The sequence below is a fragment of the Garra rufa genome, chromosome 19, assembly GCF_049309525.1.
Source record: "Garra rufa chromosome 19, GarRuf1.0, whole genome shotgun sequence".
Taxonomy (NCBI): domain Eukaryota; kingdom Metazoa; phylum Chordata; class Actinopteri; order Cypriniformes; family Cyprinidae; genus Garra; species Garra rufa.
The window spans coordinates 15864273-15888970 of NC_133379.1; the positions used below are offsets into that span (position 1 = coordinate 15864273).

General features: G+C 36.6%; 3 protein-coding genes across 4 annotated transcripts in view; 1 reads left to right on the plus strand and 2 right to left on the minus strand.

Moving 5' to 3' along the window:
• Positions 1 to 6231, minus strand: part of ndst1b (N-deacetylase/N-sulfotransferase (heparan glucosaminyl) 1b) — a 111034-nt gene extending 104803 nt beyond the window's left edge. Inside the window, exon 1 of one of the 2 annotated variants that reach the window (XM_073824287.1) lies at positions 6019 to 6231. The gene's annotated coding sequence lies outside the window, so the exon portion shown is untranslated. Of the gene's footprint in view, positions 1 to 5310; positions 5620 to 6018 lie in introns of those variants that run through there. The other variant, XM_073824288.1, reaches the window with a different exon arrangement.
• Positions 6232 to 7907: 1676 nt separating this feature from the next.
• Positions 7908 to 17486, plus strand: rbm22 (RNA binding motif protein 22). The gene is made up of 11 exons (XM_073824421.1): positions 7908 to 8004; positions 8889 to 8942; positions 9065 to 9094; positions 9382 to 9514; positions 10807 to 10907; positions 13201 to 13373; positions 13569 to 13769; positions 14074 to 14238; positions 14322 to 14410; positions 16755 to 16886; positions 16963 to 17486. Exons 1-11 carry the CDS (start codon positions 7951 to 7953, stop codon positions 17109 to 17111), a joined length of 1281 nt encoding a protein of 426 aa, XP_073680522.1. The 5' UTR covers positions 7908 to 7950; the 3' UTR covers positions 17112 to 17486.
• Positions 17487 to 17755: 269 nt separating this feature from the next.
• Positions 17756 to 22925, minus strand: LOC141292407 (myozenin-2). The gene is made up of 6 exons (XM_073824422.1): positions 22802 to 22925; positions 22512 to 22600; positions 21743 to 21906; positions 20103 to 20265; positions 19828 to 20011; positions 17756 to 18054 (listed from the first exon to the last, which is right to left on the minus strand). Exons 2-6 carry the CDS (start codon positions 22576 to 22578, stop codon positions 17871 to 17873), a joined length of 762 nt encoding a protein of 253 aa, XP_073680523.1. The 5' UTR covers positions 22579 to 22600; positions 22802 to 22925; the 3' UTR covers positions 17756 to 17870.
• Positions 22926 to 24698: the final 1773 nt, after the last annotated feature.

Sequence of the window (24698 nt, forward strand, 5' to 3'; positions counted from 1 at the left end):
ACGAGAACACAACAGCCAAAATGACTCACATCAGCATGAATGCTGAAAAAGAGTTCTCTAGGAAAACAGAGAAAGCATACACTGACCACAGGCTATCAAACTTGGACAAAAAGAATAAATAAAAATGAAAATTTTACGCAACCAATCTCAAAAGTATGCCTGATGAAACAACCAAAAATTCTTGATATTAAACAAGTAACCGATCTATTGGCTAAATGCCATGGAGAAAAGCTCTGGAGAAAATTGGAGGACTTTATTTTATTTGTGTTTAACAATAGGTAAGCCAGCTAGAAAAAAAAAAAAAGAAGAAGAACATTTGGACATTATTCAATCAGATTAAATATGTGACCCTGGAAAACAAAACCAGTCATAAGGTTCAATTTTGTGAAATTGAGATTTATACATAATCTGAAAGCTGAATATATAAGCTTTCCATAAATGTATGGTTTGTTGGCAAAGATACAACTATTTAAAAATCTGGAATATGAGGGTGCAAACAAATCAAAATACTGAGAAAATCGCCTTTAAAGTTGTCCAAATTAAGTTCTTGGCAATACATATTAATCAAAAATTATTTTTGATATATTTATGGTAGGAAATTTACAAAATATCTTCATGAAACATGATCTTTACTTAATATCCTAATGCTTTTTGGCATAAAAGAAGAATACTTTTGACCCATACAATGTATTTTTGGCTATTGCTACAAATATACCCGCGCTTCTTAAGACTGTTTTCGTGGTCCAGGGTTATATATATTGACTCACTTTACTTCACTAAGTGACACTGACAACATTCAAATCTGCATATATTAGACAATAGTGAATAGGAAAGTCATACAGGTTTGGAACGACATATGGGGGGAAATAGGCTAAATTAAATTTGGAGTCAAACTATGCCTTTAAAAATCATACCAATTGAAAGCCAAATATCAAAAGGGTATTTTGATAAAATCAAATGCTCCCACGCAATTTTGGATATTACTGTAATTCATAATTCTTTCATAACCAAACGTGTGATAGCCTTATGCAAGGACCCCAATCACTAGTAATTTGAAATCTTTGGTGTAATGTCAGTAAATGGCCACTACAGGGATTCAAAACAATTTCCTTCATCAGTTACGTAAATGCACTTGTCCTAATGTTTCATATATCAAAAACACAGCTATTCAGATAAAGAGAAGAAAGCTAAGCTATTGATGTGCTGCAGGAGTAAAATCGAGCTCTAAGCGCACTCCGCTTCCCAATGCCCTGCTTAATTTGCCTGATTGCTTGTGGCAGACCCCCCCCCCCCCCCCCCCCCCTCCGGGACCAATCGGCTAGTAAAGGGGGTTTTAACCTGAGGGGAAAGGGTCAGAATATCCGCACTTGGAATGCTGCAGGCGTTATTGCTGTTTGCACAAATATACCAACCTCATATGAAAATCGTCTGCTGCTAGCCTCGTTCCGCATAAACATTTAGCCCTGGGTTACAAGATAATCAATACAAAAACATTACTATTTTAAAGAATAACCAGGATTCAAGTTTACCACTAAAACTAGCATAAAAACAGCTTCCATGAAGCACAAATCTGCTTCACACCAGGAAAGTCCACTAGTTCACTTGCTTTTGTCCGGAGCAAATACAACGTTTATCACACATGTGCTAAGGTCATCCATTCATTGGTTCATCCATTTAACCGTACCAGAGTTTGTTTTGAGCCGGACTGAGACCACCTCTTCAGCTGCATCTTGGTACGGTTGTTTGGTCCGCACCCAAGTGCGATTGCTGTATTCACACCTGCCCAACAGATCTAAATCAAGGGGGGAAACGAACTTCAGTTCAATTAAACCAAACCAAACCAAACAAGACAGGTGTAAAATAATACACCTTTAGAGTGAGGTGGAATGGAAGCGAATGGGGCCGATTTTAATAGCCATAACATAAACAATATGCATATTAAAATGATTGCTGTGTAAAGTTATATCCAATTTTACAACTTAGCACAAATAATACACATTTTAACAGAAGAATAAGGTTGGGTATTGAGACCCGGTTTAATTTTAGTACCGGTTTTAAATTTCCAAGAACTGGGTATTCGATAAGACGCATGCATTTCGATTCCGCCTAATGATTCCTGTGTTCACATTTTAATGTGATTCTAAACAATTTAACCACAGTTAGGAAAATAACTTGTGCTCAGTTTGAGTGCAGTGGACACATCTAAAGCGTTTGGTTCCCAGCCAGTGCGCTCCGGAACCGTTTCTAGCTTTTCCACTGCTAAAAAGGTTGCTCCAGGCCGGAACTGATTTCTTTTTCACATTTACCAACCGATATAGCTATATCAGTAGGCTATATAATCATAAACATAGCTGCTTTTTGTCTTGAACGTAAAACGTTTTGAAACAAATGTGTAACATTATTTTTTGATCCGCGTGCGTTTGGTGTTAAAGAGACAGCATCCTAATAAACGTTTTCTGTCATTAATGTTAATCAAAGAACAAAAAACAACTTATCTTGACTGAATATCTAACCTTAATGAGGATTAATCTATATAATTTTAAAAACACTATAGTTTTCTTTTCAGCAATAAAATATATTTTATTACTGAAAAGAAAACTATTGTTTTTAAATTTTTCATTTCAATTTCTGTACCTGAAATTTATTCAGTTGTATTTATTTATGCTATTGTAAACTGATTAGTTTGTTCTTAATTTATTACCGATTGTTTACTTGTCTTCAACATTTTTTTTTAATTAGACTTAAAAAAAATAAATGTTAATCTTATTGGAAAGGGAACTAGAAATCGGTAAGAATCAGAAATGATACCCAACCCTACAGAATAAATAGTTTGTGTTTTGCAAAATTATAAGGTTGGCATTTATGATTACACAAAAATGGCACTTAATAGAAAGCATAGGATGAGTCAAAATTATTTTTGTAGTAAGCAACATTATGGCACAAATGTAGAGCATCAAAAAGTAAAACGATAACATTTATAATAGGGCTGGGCAATTTGGCTTAGAATCAAAATCTCGATTAATTGAACATTTTAACCCGATTACGATTAATGAACGATTATTTTATTTATTAATAAAATTATATTTAATTATATTTATATAATAATTTTTTTTTTGCCCTCATAGTTCACTGACAAGTTTTGTACAGTAAATATGTTCACATATTACAAGCGAGAGATTTTTGGATGAAGGGTGCATTACTTGATTTTAAAATAATTGAAGGAAACACACTATCTACGATCTATGATTATTAATTGAACATCAGTGTTGAACAACTGAAATTAAAACAAGCATTGCTTAAAACGAAAAGTCACATTTTTCTTAAATTAGTGAAAATAAATAACTTGCACTATTGGAAACAAAATAAATAATTTTCAATGTTTTTCATATTAAAAGTAGAAAATAAGCAGTATCTCCTCTAAATAAAATTACCCTTGTATATCCTGTAAATACTTTTTACTGTATAAATACTGTTTAAGCTCTCCATCGACATGTCGGCGGAATAACGTAACAGAGCGCTTGTGTTTTTTAAAGGGAAAGTAATTGAAATAATCTTCCTGGAAAAATTTTAACGATTATAGGTTCTGAATGTCGATTTCGATTATTTTTCGATTAATCGCCCAGCCCTAATTTATAACAATCAACACATCCACCAGTCACATCACTTTACAGCAGTGAAAAACATATTCCTAAGGACAAAATGCATTTGAAACATTTTCCCTAGTGCATAACTTCCATTTTATGGTCATATCCTTATTTGTAAATGTTTAAAAGTCACACAAATATGTTCCATTTTGCATAAAGTCTCATCCTAACAGAAGAGTCTTCATTAAAGCTCACAGACTTCTGAACGAACGCCCACATGAGCAAAAAACAGACATAGTGCTGGAGACATTTGTTGGAGAGCATCACTGGGCAGGACATAACTTTTTTTTGATAATTTGGCAGTTTTGATCCAATTAATCAATGACAATTGACAGATTAATCAAATATCAAAACAATCGTTAGTTGCAGACAAATGCTCTCAATTGAGCTTAACTTATATTGAACCTTTAAATATTCGTTTAAGGACACAAATGAATTGAAGGCAAACACTGGACCTGAAGTTGAGAGAGCCACACAACTAGCTGTCTCAAAGTTCACCACTCTCAGCTCTTCGCCGCTAGCCAGAGGCGGTCTGAAATCTTCCTTTATTGACTCGAGGTCATACTCGGGTTCTCTCTGCATTGCCGGCAAGGTCTCTTTCCATTCTTTAATGAAAAACTCAATTTGATATTTATCTTGATGCACACAAAGCCACACAAATTGTGAGCCACCTATTATAGCCCCGGTTTCCATCTGACTCCGTCATTCACATTCAAACCAGAGATAAATACCTGCATGAGCACAGACATTCAACGTCTCTGCCTATTCAGCGAGGAGCTTCAGAATGCCCGTCATTTCTCATTATTGAATCTTCTAACCTTTCCACTCAGATGCAGCTTTTCAAACAGCAAAACAAGAGCCTCTCGCCCTAATCCCAGAAACAAACCACTCTGAACGCCTCATGCTGCCCCAACATGTTTTGCTGTGCACTAACAGATATTCCATCCGCAACCACTGCACTGATTTCCCGCAAAGCTGTTTTTCAGCGCCTACAGCCAATATTTCCCAAAGACCCTGTTCAGACAGAAAGTCAGTGTACCACAGGTAAATATGCACAGGCCAAAATATTTGACCAACGCTGACCGGTCTCACGCACATTGTTTGTTTTTCTGGTGGTGGGTTTGCAACTCGCTTTGACCAGAGCGGCTACATTTTACGACACATGAAGGTTAATCTAAATCTCAATGAGAAACCTTAAGACTCCACTTACTTCATCAGCACTATAACGTATTTATGAGCTCCCTAATACATTAAAGGCTTAAATAAAGCCACAAATCTTATTAGAAACTAACATGCACATTCTTTTTCACAACCCTACCAACCAAACTCTGTTTAGTAATCTGAAATCATACCACAGTATCTACTCATCAGGAGATTTGACAATAGTAAATTTAGTATTGTTTCTTGTACATAAGCACTGATTTGGGTTTCACATACAGTGAATAACGACATATTATTTCACTAATATGCTTTGCAAAAACATAACCTGCAGATCTGTCAATACCAGGTTGCTCTCTTTTTTGCATTTAAAAGATACATCTTTGGAAAAAGCAAAACAGTCAAATTTCCTCAGTGTACTTGCATAACTCTTTCAAATAATATAAATGCATTTACAAGTGCAATAACTCAATATTAACCACACCTCTGAAAAGAAAAATATACTGACCTGTAATCGATAAAAGAACCTCAGAACTCCCCAAATAATCCAATTCAAATGCAGGAAAAAAAATTAACTTAATTAACTTAAAATTAACACTCCAAACTTCTTTCTCTTTAGGCTGTTAGCTTGCTAACAGCTAGTCGACCCGTTTAGATTCAGTGCGGCGGCTAATGTCGAGTTATGTGGTGGTGAACGAATAAAACTATCACATAAAACCCCATTTTCAGCGCTGTTTTATGTTTACAGACGCTTTTAAAGAATACTGGGGCGATGTAGACGCTTATATAACACAAAACAGGTCCAGAGCAGTAGCAGACTGGCTAAGCTAGGCTAAACAGTGGAGAAGGTAAATGAGGTTCATGATCCAGGGAGACTTTGAGCTGTGTTTCAAAACCTAGTGAGCTGGCTACCTAGACAGCTTTTTGGGAATCGCTCGAACACGCCCAAATATGCTATCTGCATAGACAGCTCACTGTGTTTTGAAACAGCCTTTGGGGCTGCTGTTGTGCTAAAGACGGACACATAGAACCTAGCCTGCTACCCATTCCAACTAACACTATAGCCATTATCTCTCAGCGCGGTTATAATAATTCGGCTACCTCCAGGGCGTGTGCCAACCTAGACAAAACCTACGACTACAGACGCTTTTTCACAGAATTCGTTCAGTTTACATATTAGCAAGTTAGCTAGTCCAGAATTCAAAGACCCACTCACCAAGTTAATATCAGCCCGCGGCAGCTGCAGTGAGACACTCTTCAATCCTGAAATATGAATATAGCATGGGAGGTTTCCAGCCTGATAATGTAAGCCTTCTGCTTTAGGGAGAATCGCGCGTCCCGGACCGAGTACGGAGTAAGCAGTGCGTCTCTGCTGGGCAGAACCCAACAGAACTCGAGCCTGACTGTCCCTCTCGCGCGCGCACACACACTGGACTCCCTCTTCTCCACAGGCTGGAGCTCACTCAGAGGCTGCAGCGCACGCATTCGCCGCTAGTGGACAGCAACGTAGCGGGATATAAGACACAAACTGTTTGATGGATATAGCAGTGATCAGTGTCATCAGCATTGATGAATAATTAATTTAAATTAATGTATGTATTTTATGTAAATACTTATTTTGTACAAACCATATTAAAACATACATAAATGCAGTTTTAACTGATGATCAGACCAATCGATTGATAGATATTCCACTAAAATATATATATAGATAGATAGATAGATGGATAGATGGATAGATGGATGATAGGTGGATTAATGGATGGACGGTTGGACAGACAGGCAGTTAGTTAGATAGATAGATAGATAGATAGATAGATAGATAGATAGATAGATAGATAGATAGATGGATAGATGGATAGATGGATGATAGGTGGATTAATGGATGGACGGTTGGACAGACAGGCAGTTAGATAGATAGATAGATAGATAGATAGATAGATAGATAGATAGATAGATAGATAGATAGATAGATAGATAGATAGATAGATAGATAGATAGATAGATAGATAGATAGATAGACAGATAGATAGATAGATAGATAGACAGACAGACAGATATATAGATTATTAGATATATCGATTTAATGAATAAAACAATGTAGTTTTTGTAACTGCATTAGGCTAGAAACTAACTGTGGAAATATAGAGTGATTTCTTTTTGCTTCGAGAAAGCTTCCCCTTACTCATACAGTGACGGAATCACACACACATGCCCTCCAGACTTAGATTTATCTCAAATATTAATGCCTTTTATCATCAAAAGTATAAGCCTTGCCATTGTGCATTTATCAGCTGTAGTGGAGAGTCAGTCTACATGATCTCAGTCACTCTTTATTTATAAGCCACAGTGTCTTAAATCACATGGCATTCAGTGCTTTGACACTAATGGGCTAGGGGACTGTAATGACATTTGAGTGGTTATTGCTTATCCTACATTCCTTTGTACATCCTACGCCATGTGACATATGTTGACTTCCTCCACACTCCAGTCAAATCGCCTTTTTAGTGAGTTTTACAAAATACATAAAGTGGATCTTTGAACTGCAATAACATTACCACAGTCCATTTTAGATACAGAGATAAAAGAAATTACCACAATACAACTTTCAGTTAGATTTGTTACTAAATGTTGAAAGTTATAATAATTATAATAAATCACAAACATGATCGTTGTACATTTAAACCTTCATAAACTTTAATGCTGAAAGAAAGAAAACATTTGCGAATCAAATATTAAAACACCACCAGTACTGCAATATTACAGATTCAATTTTCATATTTTAGCATTTGTGGATGTTAGATATAAAGGAATGAAATTTATAATAAAACATGCATCAATATTTGTCTTTGCTTTCAAGGCAAAGAGTGGTTTTGTACCTGATAAACAGTGAAGACATTGATGTCTTTCTCCAGACTTTGGGTGAACTCGCAAGACCGAAGTAAGCAAGGGATTGTTTCAGGGAAGGTTTCAGCATATTACATTAGATTAAATTAAATTCCTAAATCATTAGTGCAGACTTTTTCTATCCTGTTTAAGGCGAAATGTCTATATTCCTCCATTACAATAGCTGGCGCTGTGATACATTTCCACCCCTAAAGACGCAAAGCATTGTAGGTAAAGGTTCTGTTCGCGCTAGCCTGTAGCAATGGCGACGTCTTTAGGTTCTAATACTTACAACAGGCAAAACTGGGAAGATTCGGTAAGTATAACGTTTTTTTTATTCAGGAATATATGGAAGAGTATTGCTTTTCACGACTGGCGCATTTATGTTCTTTGTTTGAGCTCGCCAAATCAACGCCTTTCTAATTCGAACATGTTCTGTAGTGGCTTAGCTCATGGCTAACGAAAACCCTTTCAGCATATAGACTAAATTCATCTCATGAATAGTTTAAAATGTTGTTATATAAAAGTACTGTATAAACTTGCCCCGATATGTACAAACAGAACAGCACGAAGATTCTCTGTCGGTGTGTTATAATCGATCTTTACTCTTCAGACAAATAAACATTCCATTCAATTTGAAATGAAATTTGACCGTGGACCACAAAACCAGTCGTAAGTAACACGGGTATATTTGTAGCAATAGCCAAAAATACATTGTTTAGGTCAAAATGATCGATTTTTTTATTTTATGCCAAAAGTCACTAGGATATTAAGTGCCATGAAGATATTTTGTGAATTTCCCACCATAAATATACCAGAACTTAATTTTCGATTAGTAATATGTATTGCTAAGAACTTCATTTGGACAATATTTTCTCAGTTCTCAATATTTAATTTTTTTTTTGCAACCTCAGATTCCAGATTTTCAAATAGTTGAATCTCAGTCAAATATTGTCCTATCCTAACACACCATACATCAATGGAAAGCTTATTTATTCAGCTGGTCCAGGGTCACAAATGATGAAAAAGCAATAATATAATTAGTATGTAACTATGTACATTAAATGTGAATGAATATTCATAACATCAATAGCATTTGACACAAATAATCTGATTTTAATTCAAATTAATTTAATGTTATGTCTAAAGATTTTTTATTAATTAATTAATGCATGCACTGACCTTTTCTTATCTGAACAGGATTTTCCCATTCTCTGTCAAACATGCTTGGGAGAAAACCCTTACATCCGGATGGTAAGTTGACTAAATGTAGTTTTACTTATGTGTTTCATCATTATTAATAGCTGAATTCAATGGTAGTTGTGTTTTTTGTATTTGAACAAGTTTTCACTTTGTACATGTATTTGTTTTCACAGACCAAAGAGAAATTTGGCAAGGAGTGCAAGGTACTACTCAATTCATCCTCATCTCAAAAAAGCTATGTTGTCCTGACAGGTTTCCCACAGTCATTTTAGATAGTTTTAATGTCTAATAGATTAATTCCAAAGCTTACCTGTTTTACGAATGAAAAATCATTTCGGTAGTCACTTTAAAATGATCAAGATCTTTATCCAGTTTGTGATGAAGCTATGGAAATACTTTGGTCAAAAAGTGTGTGAAGCCTGTCTTGAAAAAATTACACCCTATATTTTTGCAGCATGTTATTTTATTCTCGATTCTTCCTGTCCTCTAGATCTGTGCACGTCCCTTCACGGTGTTCCGCTGGTGTCCTGGGGTCAGGATGCGCTTTAAGAAGACAGAAGTATGTCAGACCTGCAGTAAAATGAAGAATGTTTGTCAAACCTGCCTTCTGGATCTAGAATATGGTAATGCTGTAATTTGTGGCCATGTTATATATACACTACCTCTTTAAAATAACTGTTTCTATTTGAAAAGATTTTAAAATGTAATTTATTCCTGTGATTTCAAAGCTGAACTTTTAGCATCATTATTCCAGTCACATGATCCTTCAGAAATCATTCTAATATTCTGATTTGCTGCTCAAAAATACTATGTTGAAAACAGCTGAGTAGAACTTTTCAGTTTTGTTTTTTTTGATGACTAGAAAGTTCAGAAAAACAGCATTTATCTGAAATAGAAATCTTTTGTAACATTATAAATGTCTTTATCATCACTTTTGATCAATTTAAGCATCCTTGCTAAATAAAAGTATTCATTTCTACAAAAACGCTTTTGAATGGATCTTTCTAGTCATCAAAGAATCTTTAAAAAAATGTACTCAAATATTTGAAATAGATAATAATGTTTCTTGAACAGCACATCAGCATTTTATAATGATTTCTGAAGGATCGTGTGACACTGAAGACTGGAGTAATGATGCTGAAAATATAGCTTTGATCACAGGAATAAATTGCGTTTTAAAATATATTCAAATAGAAAACAGTTATTTTAAATGGTACAAATTTAAAAAAAAAATGTTGTGTTTTTGCTGTACTTTGGATCAAATAAATGCAGGCTTGTTAAGCAGAAGAGACTTCTTCAAAAAACAAGATCTTACTGTTCAAGAACTTTTGACTAGTAGTGTATGTTAGTACAATTGTTGAGATTAGATTGTCAGGATACTTTGATACAATACCTTGAAAAATATCGATTTTCTGTACCACTTGAAAAACTTATACCACAACATCAAAGGCCTATTGAAGTGCCACTGCCAAGTTGTGTTAAAGTCACAGCATGTGCAGAGATGGAGTTTGGTGCATTTAATGTTAACCAGGCTTCTCTGAGATGCTGACAACACCAGATGTTAGATGTTGAGCTGCTTGCGTCTACTAAATCTAAATGGTCTAAAGGACTATCTGCCTATTTAATTAAAATACAAGCTGCAGTGTGTGTTTGTCTACTTGTTGTCAGAGCATTGAGACATTTAATTGATTTATATACTTATAACATATTGTTATGTATGTAGTTTGGGCATATTTTTGGTATTTACTTCACATGAATACACAAAGTGAACTCTTATCAAGAAAGCAGAATATAAATCTTTGGAAACTGATACAGTCCTAATCCTAACATATTTATGGGCGTAATTCAGATAATTCAATAAGAATTTTCAGTGTTTTTTTATTACTAAATATATATATTTTTGGTCTCTGCACAGGTTTGCCCATTCAGGTTCGTGACACTGGGCTGTCCGTTAAAGACGAAGTACCGAGATCAGATGTGAATAAGGAGTATTACACTCAGAATATGGAGAGAGAGGTAATTTGCCTGTATATTACACATTTACTCAAGTTTTATGATGTTATGATTTCCACATGGTAATATAGCATGGTAAATGCAAATTCTAAACGGCTTTAAGTAATACATTAAAGTAGAGGTCGACCGATGTATCGGTTTTGCCGATTAATGGGCACCGATAGTCGATTGCCGGAACTATCGGTTATCGGCAAAAATCCTTGCAGATAGTTTTTCCGGGTTGTGTTCTTTGCTGAAGCGGCTCACGCCCGCTCCGCTGTCACGGAGTATGAGAGGTTAAGTCCAACACCAATGCTTAATGTCCGGATTGTTACCATATATTTGCATTGGTTTATATCAAGCTGGTCATATAGTTGCAGATTTAAAGAGGTGATGTGAGAAAGCAAACTGTGTTCATTCAGCCGACAGAAATCCTGGTGCGCCACAGCGGGCCATTCATAGTTTTACATGACATCATATCTGTCCCAAATCTTTGTTAATGTTCATAAAGACTTGACCCCGGGGCTGGAAGATTGAGTATTGTGCATTTAAGCGACACGTTTGTATTTCTGTAGCTCTAATAAAGTCTGTGTGCTTCATATAGAGCTATAATTTATATTTTAGCCTTTTCTTTAGGCAGCGGAAGCATGGTGGGTTTGCATCTTGTTACGCACTTTATTTCACAATGTCAGTTTTCCTTGTTCTTATTTGATTTTAATAACTGATCAACAAAAATATGTATTAAAAATTAAGATAAAAATGATACAAAACGAAATTCGTTTAAGAAGGGATTTTCCACAAACAAAAACGTACGAAGTGGTCAAATTGTCTGACCCTCTCCAATTCTCCCGGCTTATTGCCGTCCAATTCATACCACGTCTTTGACATTTACAAATTGCACAAACTTCTTTTGTAATAGATTAAACTGAAACAAAACACAAATAATATTTAAACATAATGTAAAACAGAAAAGAAATTTTCTTAAATGGCTACAACAATATAGATCGTACTTTCTCTTTTCGTTTGATCTGTTGTTTAAATCTTTGCCGCTTTTTTGATCATTCTTGAAGTAAACATTTGCCCATTTGGTGATTAAATAAACTGTTTTAGACTTCCCCTTGAACTACACGCGAAGTGTGTGTGTGTGTGATACCTGCGAGTTGTCTGCGCAACGCAGCGCTGCACTTTTTCCCGGGTTCATTAAGGGTGGGTGAAAATCAATTCTCCGATGCATCGCAATTCTCTCTTTAATGAGCTTGTGATTTCCCCACATGGCACGTGTGCACGCTAGAGACGGGGCGGGCTTCATAGCACAATTTTTACTGCGAGACACGTGCGCATTGCTTGACTGTATGCTTCCACCCGTAGTGTTTTACTTTAGATATGCTTTCATTTCTGCCATTTGTAATGCAGTACTATTAGATGCAGTGACAGACTTTCACTTGTGCTTTGTGTTTGTTCGTCCTAAAAAGCTTGATTGCGGATGCGGTTAAATGCACTTGCATTTTCGAATACTTTTATACGAAACTGATGTACAGTACACACAATCAGTTATGTTTTCAGAGCAGGACAAAACATCTGATATATCGAAATAGATCTGTGCATTCGTTTGAAGCCTGTTAAAGCAGCCACTGTCTATGATTTCATCAGTAATAAACGAAAAAGAAAAAAAAATATTGTCTGTAAACTTTCGGGTACTTAAATTTCAGATACTTATTTTAAATAAGTAATTGCTTTAAAATGTAGCCTGCTTATATAATAAAAAAAAGTAAATTTTGCATGAAATACATTTGATATAAAATATAATATAATATAATATATATATATTGAATCTTAATTTTAAGATGGCAGTACTGACATACAGAGATTCCAAATATAAACAAAAAGCATAGAAACTGCATATTGTTAAAATGTAAAGATTCCAACCCCTTTACAATGAGTTTAACATCAACTAAGATTGATGAAAGCTGTTGAATAGAAGTGTTCTTTGTTAGAGTGTTAATTTCAACATTTACTGATATATTGTTAAATTTTGAAGTTTATTTTGTTAACATTAATGAACTATGAAATAACTTTAATGATCAATATATAATAATAATATTTTTATTAATTTACAAAGTATGGTTTAGTACTTTTTTAAAAATAGTGGAGCACTGTTTTAGATGTCTTTCACTATACATTTTCAAAAACTATCGGTTAATTAATCGGTATCGGCCAGTGTGGTCCAACATAGCTATCGGTATCGGTAAAAACCAATATCGGTCGACCTCTACATAAAAGTATCTCTGTCTCACATACTTTATTTTTTGGCTTGTAGATCGCTAACTCTGATGGCACCAGACCTGTGGGTCTGCTTGGGAAGGCACCCAGCAGCAGCGATATGCTGCTGAAACTAGCTCGTACCACACCATATTACAAGAGGAACAGACCACACATCTGTTCCTTCTGGGTGAAAGGAGAGTGCAAGAGAGGCGAAGAGTGTCCATACAGGTGAGCAAAACCTCAAGAATCTTTTATGCATTAAAAAAAAAAAATTATGACCTATGATTCGCAATTTCAAGCTGTGTTGTTTTGAAGAAAACACTCGTGCATTTTATGCAGTGACTTTTTTAATGAAATATGCTTTTAATAATTATGAATTTTGATTAGTTTTTTGATACTAAATGCATTGCTTTAATGTCACAGGCATGAAAAGCCCACAGATCCAGATGATCCATTGGCTGATCAGAATATTAAGGATCGTTATTATGGAATTAATGATCCTGTGGCTGACAAACTCCTGAAGCGGGCCTCCACCATGCCCAGACTAGACACACCAGAGGACAAATCCATTACCACACTCTATATCGGAGGGCTGGGAGAAGACGTTACAGATTCTGAGCTCAGGTAAATGCACTTCAGTGTTCATGATGCTAAAACGATTACAAATATTGCCTATAATACTGCAATAAGAAAAATTACTAACTGAAAATAAATAAAATAGTAAATGAATGAAACATTTATCACCTTTTTCAGGATTTTAATTATTTTGCCCTGACTGTTTCAAAAGTACAAATACATAGTCAGTCTGAAAAAAAAAAATGGCAAAATGCCACTTACGTAGTTCAAGAGTATTAAGAGTATTTTTTTTGGTTACCTTATATTGCAAATGTTTACTTCTTTGTTGTTGTTGTTTTTTCCATAAACAAAGGAATCACTTCTATCAGTTTGGGGAGATTCGTACCATCACCATCGTTCAAAGGCAGCAGTGTGCTTTCATCCAGTTTGCCACACGGCAGTCTGCAGAGACGGCTGCAGAGAAGTCCTTCAATAAACTCATCATTAATGGACGCCGGCTTAATGTTAAATGGGGCAGGTCTGTGTCTAATTGTGCTAGAAAACATTCAAACGGTAACATTTATGTGGTGGCAGTTCTGAATATTGCTGTGTGTCATTCAGGTCACAGGCAGCTCGAGGAAAAGAAAGAGAGAAGGATGGGGTGACGGAGAGTGGAATCAGGTTGGAGCCAGTGCCTGGCCTCCCTGGTGGTATGTGATGAAGTTTCACACAAATTGGCATGTTTTATATACATAAATAATATGAATGTGCATGAATTGCTTTTGTACTTGTATATTTATTAATTGTGATTTGCATGGTCAGCTTGTAAAAGTATTTATGTATTCATTCATTCATTCATTCATTCATTCATTCATTCAAATTTATTTGAAGCTTGATCCACCACACTGGTAAAATAAATTAATATACAGTGATAATTTCATAATGCATTAACATATGCAGTATGTTTCATCATTAGTTTATGTATTTTTTTTAGTTTATTTAGTTTATTAACTAGTTATTTAATTATTTTTAGACCTTGATCTTCAACACTAGTAAGTTTAAATAACATTTACAATAATTTAGCTATCATTTAAGGTAAAAATGAACACACACTGCTATATAATAAATAATAATTCTTTTTTATTATATTAATATATTATTTAAATAAAATGCGTACATCTATTATATTTACTACTTTATTATTATTTTTACAGTTATTCCAAAATAAATTGTTTGAAATCCAATACATACAGTTGAGGTCAAAAGTTTACATACACCTTGCAGAGTTGCAAAATGTTAATTAATTTACCAAAATAAGAGGGATCATACAAAATGCGTGTTATTTTTTTCATTTAGTACTGTCCTGAATATGATATATTAGGCATAAAAGACGTTCACGCGTAGTCCACAAGAAAAAAATAAAACAGGGTTTCTAAGGATCCTTTAAATCTTTGGAAGTTTGCGAATCTGAAAAAAATGTAAGGCCCTGGACAGTTTATAAAAAGGAACATGCGTAGATACAGGTCCTTGAAAATGCTTGAATTTATTTTGTGCTAGAAATTTTCTGGAAAAAATATCCCATATTCTAATTTATGTTAGGTACACGCATTTATGACATAGAATATCAGATCCCTGTCATATGGCCAAAAAGAAAAAAATGTTTGCATAGTTGTGTTTGACACATGAGAACTATAACAGTGTATCTTACAAGGTAAGACAAAGTAACCTTGCTCTTACTTGAAATGTGTCCACATTAAGTCCTTGAGTTTGAGGGTATTGGAAGGTCCTTGAATTTGAAGTTAACCAGGGTGTAGAACCCTGATAACAGTTGAATTTATGGAAATGACCCCATTCAAAAGTAAACATACGCTTGATTCTTAATACTATGTTGTTACCTGAATGATCCACGGCTGTTTTTTTTTTGTTTAGTGATAGTTGTTCATCACTCCCTTGTTTGTCCTGAACAGTTAAACTGCCCACTGTTCCTTGATTCTTGATTCTTAATACTGTGTTGTTGAATGACCTGAATGATCCACATCTGAATGTGTTGCTACCTGAATGATTCCTGAACAGTTAAACTGCCTGCTGTTCTTCAGAAAAATCCTTCAGGTTCCACAAATTATTTGGTTTATTAACACTTTCCAACAATGTCTGTATGGTTTTGGAATCTATCTATTGACACTGAGTACAACTGAGAACTCATATGTGACTACAGAAGGTTCAAATGCTTACTGATGCTCTAGAACAGGGTTCCTCAAATCTTACCCTGGAGGTCCAATGCGCTGCAGAGTTTAGCTCCAACCCTGATGAAACTCACCTACCTGTGATTCTCTAATGATCCAGAAGACACTGATTAGCATTCTCAGGTGTGTTTGATTAGGGTTAGAGCTAAACTCTGCAGTGCATTGGACCTCCAGGGTAAGATTTGAGGATCCCTGCTCTAGAAGGAAAAATGATGCATTAAGAGCCAGGGGTGTTTTTTGAACAGAATGTGTAAAAAAATTTTTTTTCTCCATTTAGTACTTTCAGAAGCTACAGAAGATACTTGCATGTTTCCCAGAAGATAAAATAAGTTAAAATTATCCTGATCTTCAAATTCAAAAAGTTTTCACCCCCTGCTCTGGAGCATCAGTGAGCATTTGAAACTTCTGTAATAGTTTCATATAAGTCCCTCAGCTGTCCTACAGCTTTTTCTGAAGAACAGCGTGCAGTTTAACTGTTCAGGAATAATTCAGGTAACACAATCAGGTGTGGATCATTCAGGTAACAACACAGTATTAAGGATCAAGTGTATGTAAACTTTTGAACAGGGTCGTTTTTATAAGTTAACTATAACTATTATTTTCTCTTGTGTACTATATGGAAATGTCTTTTATGTGAAATCTTATTCAGGTCAGTACTACATAAAAAATTAACATGTATTTTGTCTCTTTTTTTGGTGAAATAATTAACATTTTGCAGATTCTACAAGGTGTATGTAAACTTTTGACCTCAACTGTATTATATAAGGTAGAGCAGTGTGTAATTTTTCCCTTTCTCATATTTTTTCAACAGCTCTGCCCCCACCCCCTGTGTCTGATGAAGATGCCTCCACCAACTACTTCAACCTGGCTCCCACCAGCTCCCCTGCTGTCATGAACTTGGGACTTCCTCCTCCACCTGGGGTTGCCATGCCCCCACCACCTGGTGAGTTTCACCCCACTCACTTCCTCTCTTTTTTGTTGTACTCTGAGAAACCATTAACCTTGTCTGCTTTCTCCAGGTTTTGGTCCTCCTATGTTCCACACTATGGATCCAATGGCCCCACCAATGCCCCCTCCAATGGCCATGAGGCCCCCCGGACAGGTCCACTACCCATCCCAGGATCCTCAGCGGATGGGCGCCCATGCAAGTCGTCACGGAGGCCCTTAGATTATTATACAGCTACCTCACTGTTCAGCAATGACCGCTGAATAAGTCAACCCAGAGTGATGTCACCTCTGCCCTCATTTTTAAGTGTTTATATCTGTCAATCATTTTCAGAGAAAGAGTGTAGGATGGAATACGTAATGAACAAGGAAAATGTTGAAAAAATACCAGCGTCTTAGAATTTAAACTATGACATAAACTTTTTTTTAAAGCATTTGATAATAATAACCCTTAATGGTTTCTGTTATCTTCTTGTCAGTTTTTATGTTTTGTATGTAGTGTTATGAAACGGATATCATGGCTTTTTTTATGGCCGAATGACAAAGAATTGGTTGCAGTGACCAACAATTACCAAGTGGGGGCACTATTGACTATTTCATGCACGTGAAGTCTTTATTTGTTTATGATACTTTATTATCCTACACCTCTAGAATATTCCAGGATTCATATTACATTTCATGATAGTGTCGATCTCATCCCCTTTTTCTGTAAAGAATGAAGTGTATTGTCCTGAATTGTTTTTAAGACTTTTTTTTTTAATTGTACAGCTGTCTGGTTTGTGGTTACATTAAAGAAGCTTCACATTTTGAAATACTGTGTGAAAGATTATGTAAACATTATTATAGCTTGTTAATAGACAATGTATGTAAAGTTTAAAATGGTATTTAATGGCTCAGATCACAATTCACAGTAGCAATTTAGGCATTCCTCAGAAATTCAGTTTTCAATTGTGGTTTGCCAGAATAGTTGAGTATGCCAGCTTCACAGATCGGGAGACTCTGCACAGTACTGGGTGCCCCAGCCCCGTGGAGCACGGTTGAAATTGGGGCGATGGCACATCGTGTCCCAGGTCAGGTGTGGCTCTGTGTGAGCTTGCAGCATCTCAAAGCCAGGTAGCGGCAGAGTCCTCACAGTACCTGCTGTCCCACCAAACGGCGTAGGCGCTCTGTGAAGAATGACAATTATTGTTCATGTCGCTTTTTTTATTGCTAAAAATAGTTTGACTCTTCCTAACAGCTGAGTGGAACAAGTCTTGTATTTTCACCCACATACTGATACATGAGCCAGGACCAGCATAAGGTTTCACGACAAATTCTGTTTTAAGGCCTGACCTTAAAACCAACAATTTTTTGGCAGGCTGCCTTCCCACGCCAGACAAGCTAAGAAGTCTTTTATGTATTATGTTACTAGTAGTGGCTGATGTTCTTTTTTAATTCAACCACCATTTTGAGGGACCTTTGTGGATTTGGAATGAATGGGACATTAGTGTCCTTACATGAAGCACTGTGAAAATCCCTCTGGTCCCACAAATTATTTGGTTTTCCAGCATTTTTGTGCATTTAAACCCTTTACAAACTGCAATGACTATAATTTTGAGATCCATCAATTTTTTACACTGAGGACAACTGAGGGACTCATGTTTAACACTCACTGATGCTCAGAAGGAAAAACAATGCATTAAGGGTTTCAATTTAAAAATCAGGGGAAATGTAATTTTTGTCTTGTGGGAAGCATGCAAGTATATTCTGTAGCCTCTGAAGGGCAGTACTAAATAAAGTATGATATTTAGGCAAAATAAGAAAAATGTACACATCTCCATGCTGTTCAAAAGTTTTCAACCCCCCTGAGTCATCAGTGTGAAAAGATGGCTCTCAAAATCATAGAGTCATGCAGAGTCATTGATGGAAAGAGTTCAAATACACAAGAATGTTGAAAAAACAAAGAATTTGTGGGAGCTGAAGAATTTTTCCGAAGAACAGCACTTTAACTGTTCAGAACAAACAAGGAACAACTATCACTACCCTACTGAAAAAAACAGCTAAAAGCAGCCTAGGCTGGTTGGCTGGTTTTAGCTGGCCATAGCTGGTTTTAGAGGGGTTTTCGCCACTTTTCAAGGTCACTTTTTCGTCAGGCTGGGAGACCACCAGCTAAAACCAGCTACTTTTAGCTTAAGCTAGATTAGCTTAAGCTAAGACCAGCCAACCAACCTAGGCTGGTATTAGCTGTTTTTCTTCAGCAGGGTAAACAAACATAAAAAAAACATTCAGGTAACAACACAGTATTAAGAATCAAGCGTATGTAAACTTTTGAACATGGTCATTTTTTATTAATTCAACTATTAGTTTTTCTTGTGGACTATATGTAAACATCTTTTATGTGAAATATCTTATTCAGGTCAGTACTAAATAAACAATAACATGCATTTTGTATGATCCCTCTTATTTTGGTAAAATAACATTTTGCAGATTCTGAAAAGGGGATGTAAACTTTTGCCCTTAACTGTAATTGCAGAATCTGAATTATGTCTGAGGATGTTTAGCAGGATTTTCAATGGGAAACTAATTTGCCAACATTATTTAATAGCTTGTGTGGCCATCACTAGAAAGGTGAAGTTGTTGCATACAATGATGAATAGTTCGCAATGAGAACAGGAATGTGTCTTTTAAACAAAGGTTCTCAACTCTAGCCCTCAAGGTCCACTTTCCTGCAGAGTTTAGCTCCAACCTTGATTAAACTCTCCTTTAGCAATACTGATAACCTTTATTAGCTTGTTCAGGCGTGTTTGATTAGGGTTGGAGCTCGAGGGCCAGAGTTGAGAACCCCTGCTTTAGAAAGTAAATGGAATTAATCTTGGTTTCAAGTTTTAATTGAACATTTATTTCATGCTGGGTTTACTAATGAGAGTGGAGGTATCATTATGTTGTGATTAAAGTTGTACCTGTTGAAGCATTTGTAGTTGGCTGGGGTGAGTTTAAAAGGTGGTTCAGGCAGATGGATACTGATGTTAGCCAACAGCGTCTCCCTGTCAATGGGTTTTTCATCCCAGGGTGATTGGTAAGACTTGGGAATCACAGTGACATTGAACTTCTCAGGAGGAACCTCTTTCAAAGGCCCCCCATAACCTGTGTGAGAGAGATTTTCCTTTGACTTTGAGAGCAATGGAAACCTTAAAGTACTCATATAAAATTAAAATACACATTGTGCTGTATTTACCAGGTGCAAGCACACTTGGGTTTCCTTTCTTAGCAATTGTGTGCTTTAGTGTGGTGACTAAGCTGTTCTTTCCAGGCTGGTTGATGTAAATTTCAGAGGTGAAGCAATCACTTCCTTTCTCTCCTTGTGTGGCATTCTGGCCTTGAAGTGTTTCCGCTAAGTGCTAGACAGTGTTAAAACATCATCCATTATTACTGAACCTACACGTTTAAAAATAAAAGATTCTCCAAAGAGTCTTTCTGTGAACAGTTCTTAGTTGTTGTTTTTTTCCTTAGTGTGAAGAACCTTTTAATATTCTAAAGCAGGGGTTTTCAAACCTGTCCTGGAGCCTCCCCTGCCCTGCACATTTTGCTTGTCTCTCTCATCTAATACACCTGATTCAAATCATCAGCTCATTAATAGAGACTGCAAGACCTGAATTGGGTGTGCCTAATAAGGGAGACACAAAATGTGCAGGGCAGGGGAGGCTCCAGGACAGGTTTGAAAACCCCTGTTCTAAAGGATCTTTTGTGAAATGGACAGGTACTATGAATGTCCAAGTTGATGGAACCATACTGAACCAGAACCATACTGCCTAATAGTCACTTCAGGGGTGTCCAATCCTGTTCCTGGAGCCTGGGCCTGCAGGGTTTAGCTCCAACCAGCTGCCTAGAGGTTTCTAGGGATCCTGAAGACCTTGCTTGGTTCAGGTGTGTTTAATTAGTTCAAGAAGCTCTACTGGAAGGTGATCCTTCAGGTGCAAAATTGAGCACCCCTAAGTTACTAGTAGATTTCCTCACTAAACATCTTAAGTCATGGGGTGCCCAAACTTGGTCCTGGAGGGCCATTGTGTTGCAGAGTTTGGCTCCAACCCCAATTAATAACACCTGAACCACTAAAGGTCTTACTAGGGTTAATAGACATTTCCCGGCAGATGTGTTGAGGCAAGTTGGAGCTAAACTCTCCAGGACACCGTCCCTCTCGAACCGAATTTGGACACCCCTGTCTTTAGTTTAGCTTAGGGGTGTCCAGGCCTGCTTCTAAAGGGCCTTCTACAGTATTTAAACATGTCTAACTAGTTAATCAAACTCATCAGGTTGATTAGAAACATCTAGGCAGCTGCTTGGAGCTAAACTCTTCAGGAAGTTGGCCCTCTAGGAGAAGGAAAAGACAGCTCTGGTTTCACATTCAAACAGCTTTCATAACCCATTTTACTTCTGTAAAGTAAAAGTCTTTCAACTCTGAGTGAAACAGGATATTAAATAAGAATGAAATAGGGCGGGACTTGATTTAATCCATCAGGGATTGATTGGATAATAAATAAGTGGGTGTTCCAGAATAGAGCAGGACCTGAATGTGAATTTGCAGTCGATTGTGAAACTTTTGAGGAAGCTTTTTGACATGGAGGCAGAAGGGCGAATTCACCCTCAAGACAATTTCAGCATATCTCAAAGGTAAAACTTTTTATTTAAACATATATTTTGTTATTATTGCCACAATATTAAGGTTAATCTGCATAGAAATTGTCTTGCCTAACTATTTGGCTACTGGTTAACATCAGACAAATCCATAAACATTAATTATATTGAACCTGGAAGTAAACTGGGTCAGTTCTGATTCCATGTTGACTTTAACCTGGTGAACATAGTAAGATGTCTTACATTGAGGTGACTCTGTGCTATATTCTCCAAGGTGAACCTCTCCACTCTTTTGAGTCTCTCGTTAAACATAATAGATCCTCTGTTGGACAGCAGTTTGAGCTCCTCCATCATCAGATCCTGGGGAACACTGATCTTCTTTCCCAGGTTCAAACATGCTGATTTACCTTTACAGATATGTTGCAATGCATTGATATTAATGACAGAACAATTATCCTTTATGACATGAATTACATTGTTATAAACTAGTAATTACATAACTATAAACTAGCAATTACATGCCATTCTTCTGAAAGTTAATGGAATTTTTTTTTTTTTAGACATCTACAGGTTTTCTTTACTACTATATGAACATTCATAATTAATGTCATCAAATGCATGTTTATCATACTCATGTCATCAACTTTGGCTCTCAAATCATAAGCACAGTATGTAATACTGTGATTAAATCATTAAATTTGACACAGGCATCTGGGTGTAACCTCAGCCTGCTGTTTGTTCGGTAATGTTTTAGAGGGTTCAGATATTTCCCAATCAGGCGTGGGTGAGTCATGATCTCCTGGAGTAAAGCATTAGTCTCCTGGTGTCATATTACATTACAAATACGCTTACTGTTTGGGAACCGAGTCAAAGCAGTTGAGACATGCCAGAGCAGAAAGGCTCGCTGTTTTCACTTTACAGACTGTTTTGCATTTGTGCTTTCATTGAATTAGTCTGATCCATTGTGATGGCATGCTGTTTGAAAAAAAAAACTGCTTCTGATGTGTCTTACCTCCATCTGTGTCTAAGCACAGCTCCAGTTGCTCTTTCTTGGGTATGACGGTGTATGGCACAGGCATGGTGATATTAATAGTGTCCAGCCTTCAATAAAACCAGTCCGGTAGGATTAATAATTTATTTTTATATTTTTTGCCCCACTAAATGAATCTGATTTGACCCTTCCTTTGTGATAGATACATTTGTATTCCTCCTTTGATCTCAAATCAGGCCTGAAAACTCTTGTTTAAACTGAGCCGCATAGATCACAGAACAAACCAATCCTTTGATTACAGCAAAACTTACCAATTTAAAATCCTGTGATCGTCTTTATGCAAGCCTAGATGATGTATCCCGTCCTGAGGTAGAAATGCTTATGTGAGCCCACATCACCCTGTGGAACTTCTTTTTTGCCCTGGTTAGATCACTGTCTTATTATAGCAAGTGAGGTGTGTATTTAATGGGCTTGGATTAGCACAGTGGTGCTTCAGCATCCACACTAATGAAAATTTGATCCACTGGCCATAATACTAAGTGTGCAGACTGGTGACCGGGGAGGAAGGCAAGACTCTGAGTCATTTCCAATTATGTCTGCCTCGGAGGTTCAATACCTTTTCCTGAAATGCATGCCAGGGGTCTGGGAAAGGGCTATTTTATTCTAGTGTTTGGCTAAATAGTGTGCTGCAGAGATTACATTTTTGTTGACCAAACATGAAAATTAACATTTTATCACTTCCAATTGCCCAGCAGGTGTTTAGAATGGGTTTTCACTCTTACTTTTACCCTTACATCATAAAATACATCACCCCTTGTGATTGTTTTAAAGCTTTCACTTGTCTTATAAATAGCGATTGGTAACAAGTGATAAATGGTACTACAGAGGTTGTTGGGGACAAATTCTCAAACTCAAACTTTAATTGAAAATGTTTTTGTTTTTAAATAAAGACTGAAAGAGTAAATATAATGGTGGTGACGTTAAAGTCATGCAACCGTGGTGTAGTTTTTTTATATTTAGTTTAAGTTTAGCTTTTTACTTGATTGTATTTAGGCTTCAAAATTCATAGAAGTTATGTTCATTTGTAAAAAATGATCATGATGATAATCAAGCCTTTGTTGGTTATAGAGCTTATTTCTGCAATAATCCAAAAGCCAATGGAAAAATCCTCTCCGGTTTTTGTCTAGGGAACCAGCAGGTTTGTAGGTTGGCCTACAACAATACATCATATGTGAATTATCTTATTGTTGGTTTGAGCTCCAGCACAACTGTGATTATTACATTTTATTTAGAACAACAGAAATTATTGTCACATTTTGAACCTTGTTTGTGCATTTGCTTGTTTTCCCTGTTCACCTGTTTAGTTTAGGCCCCGTCCACACAGAGACGCATTTAGCTGTCTACGTAAACATTTTGTATCATATTGGCGTTTCGTCCAGACGGATCCAGTGTTTTGGGAACATGAAACTACCAAGAGTGGATAAATCTGTGTTTCCGGAAAAATCTGAACACTCTATCTCCGTGTGGACGGGGCCTTAGTCTGTGACCTAGATTCTGTTCCCCTGTTAGCTCACCTGTGTCTAGTTAATTTAGGAATTAGTCCTTCTCTTGCTTTGGTATGTACTCCCATTTCTGTTTAGTCCCTGCCGGTTATTGGTATTGCTTAAGCTGATGTTTGGTTGTGGATACAGTATTGGAATACCTGTTCTATTGTGGCTTACAATTAAAGGACTGTTTGAACTGTCTACGTTGTTGTGCGCTTGATATCACTACCACGCATCGGTGACAGAATAACTGTCCCTAAAAAGTTTTGCAGTGTGTTTTTGTTGGTTTCCCTATTATGCATTTCCCCTTTTTTCTCCTCTGCCTGGAGCAAGGGGATTACTCCCTTGAAAATCACATTTCTTGAGCTCGCCCATCTATCGCACTGCCTGCCTCAGCACCGTAATACAGGCCAATTTGTCTGCCACGCTCACAGTGTTGGGAGTCGCGATTTGTTGTCTGTGGGCAGCATTCACCTTCCTGGAGGACTCTGTCTGTCACGATCTCCCACCCAGCCTTCCTCTACTGCCTCCTCTCCTGTGTCTTCTGTCATCCTCTGTCCCTCTACCGCTGCATCCTGCCAGTCCTTCAGCTAATCCTCAGCCTGCCATCTGTGAATTGGAATTGCTGCAAACCTGTCAGTCTCCAGCTCCATCGAGGTCAGTA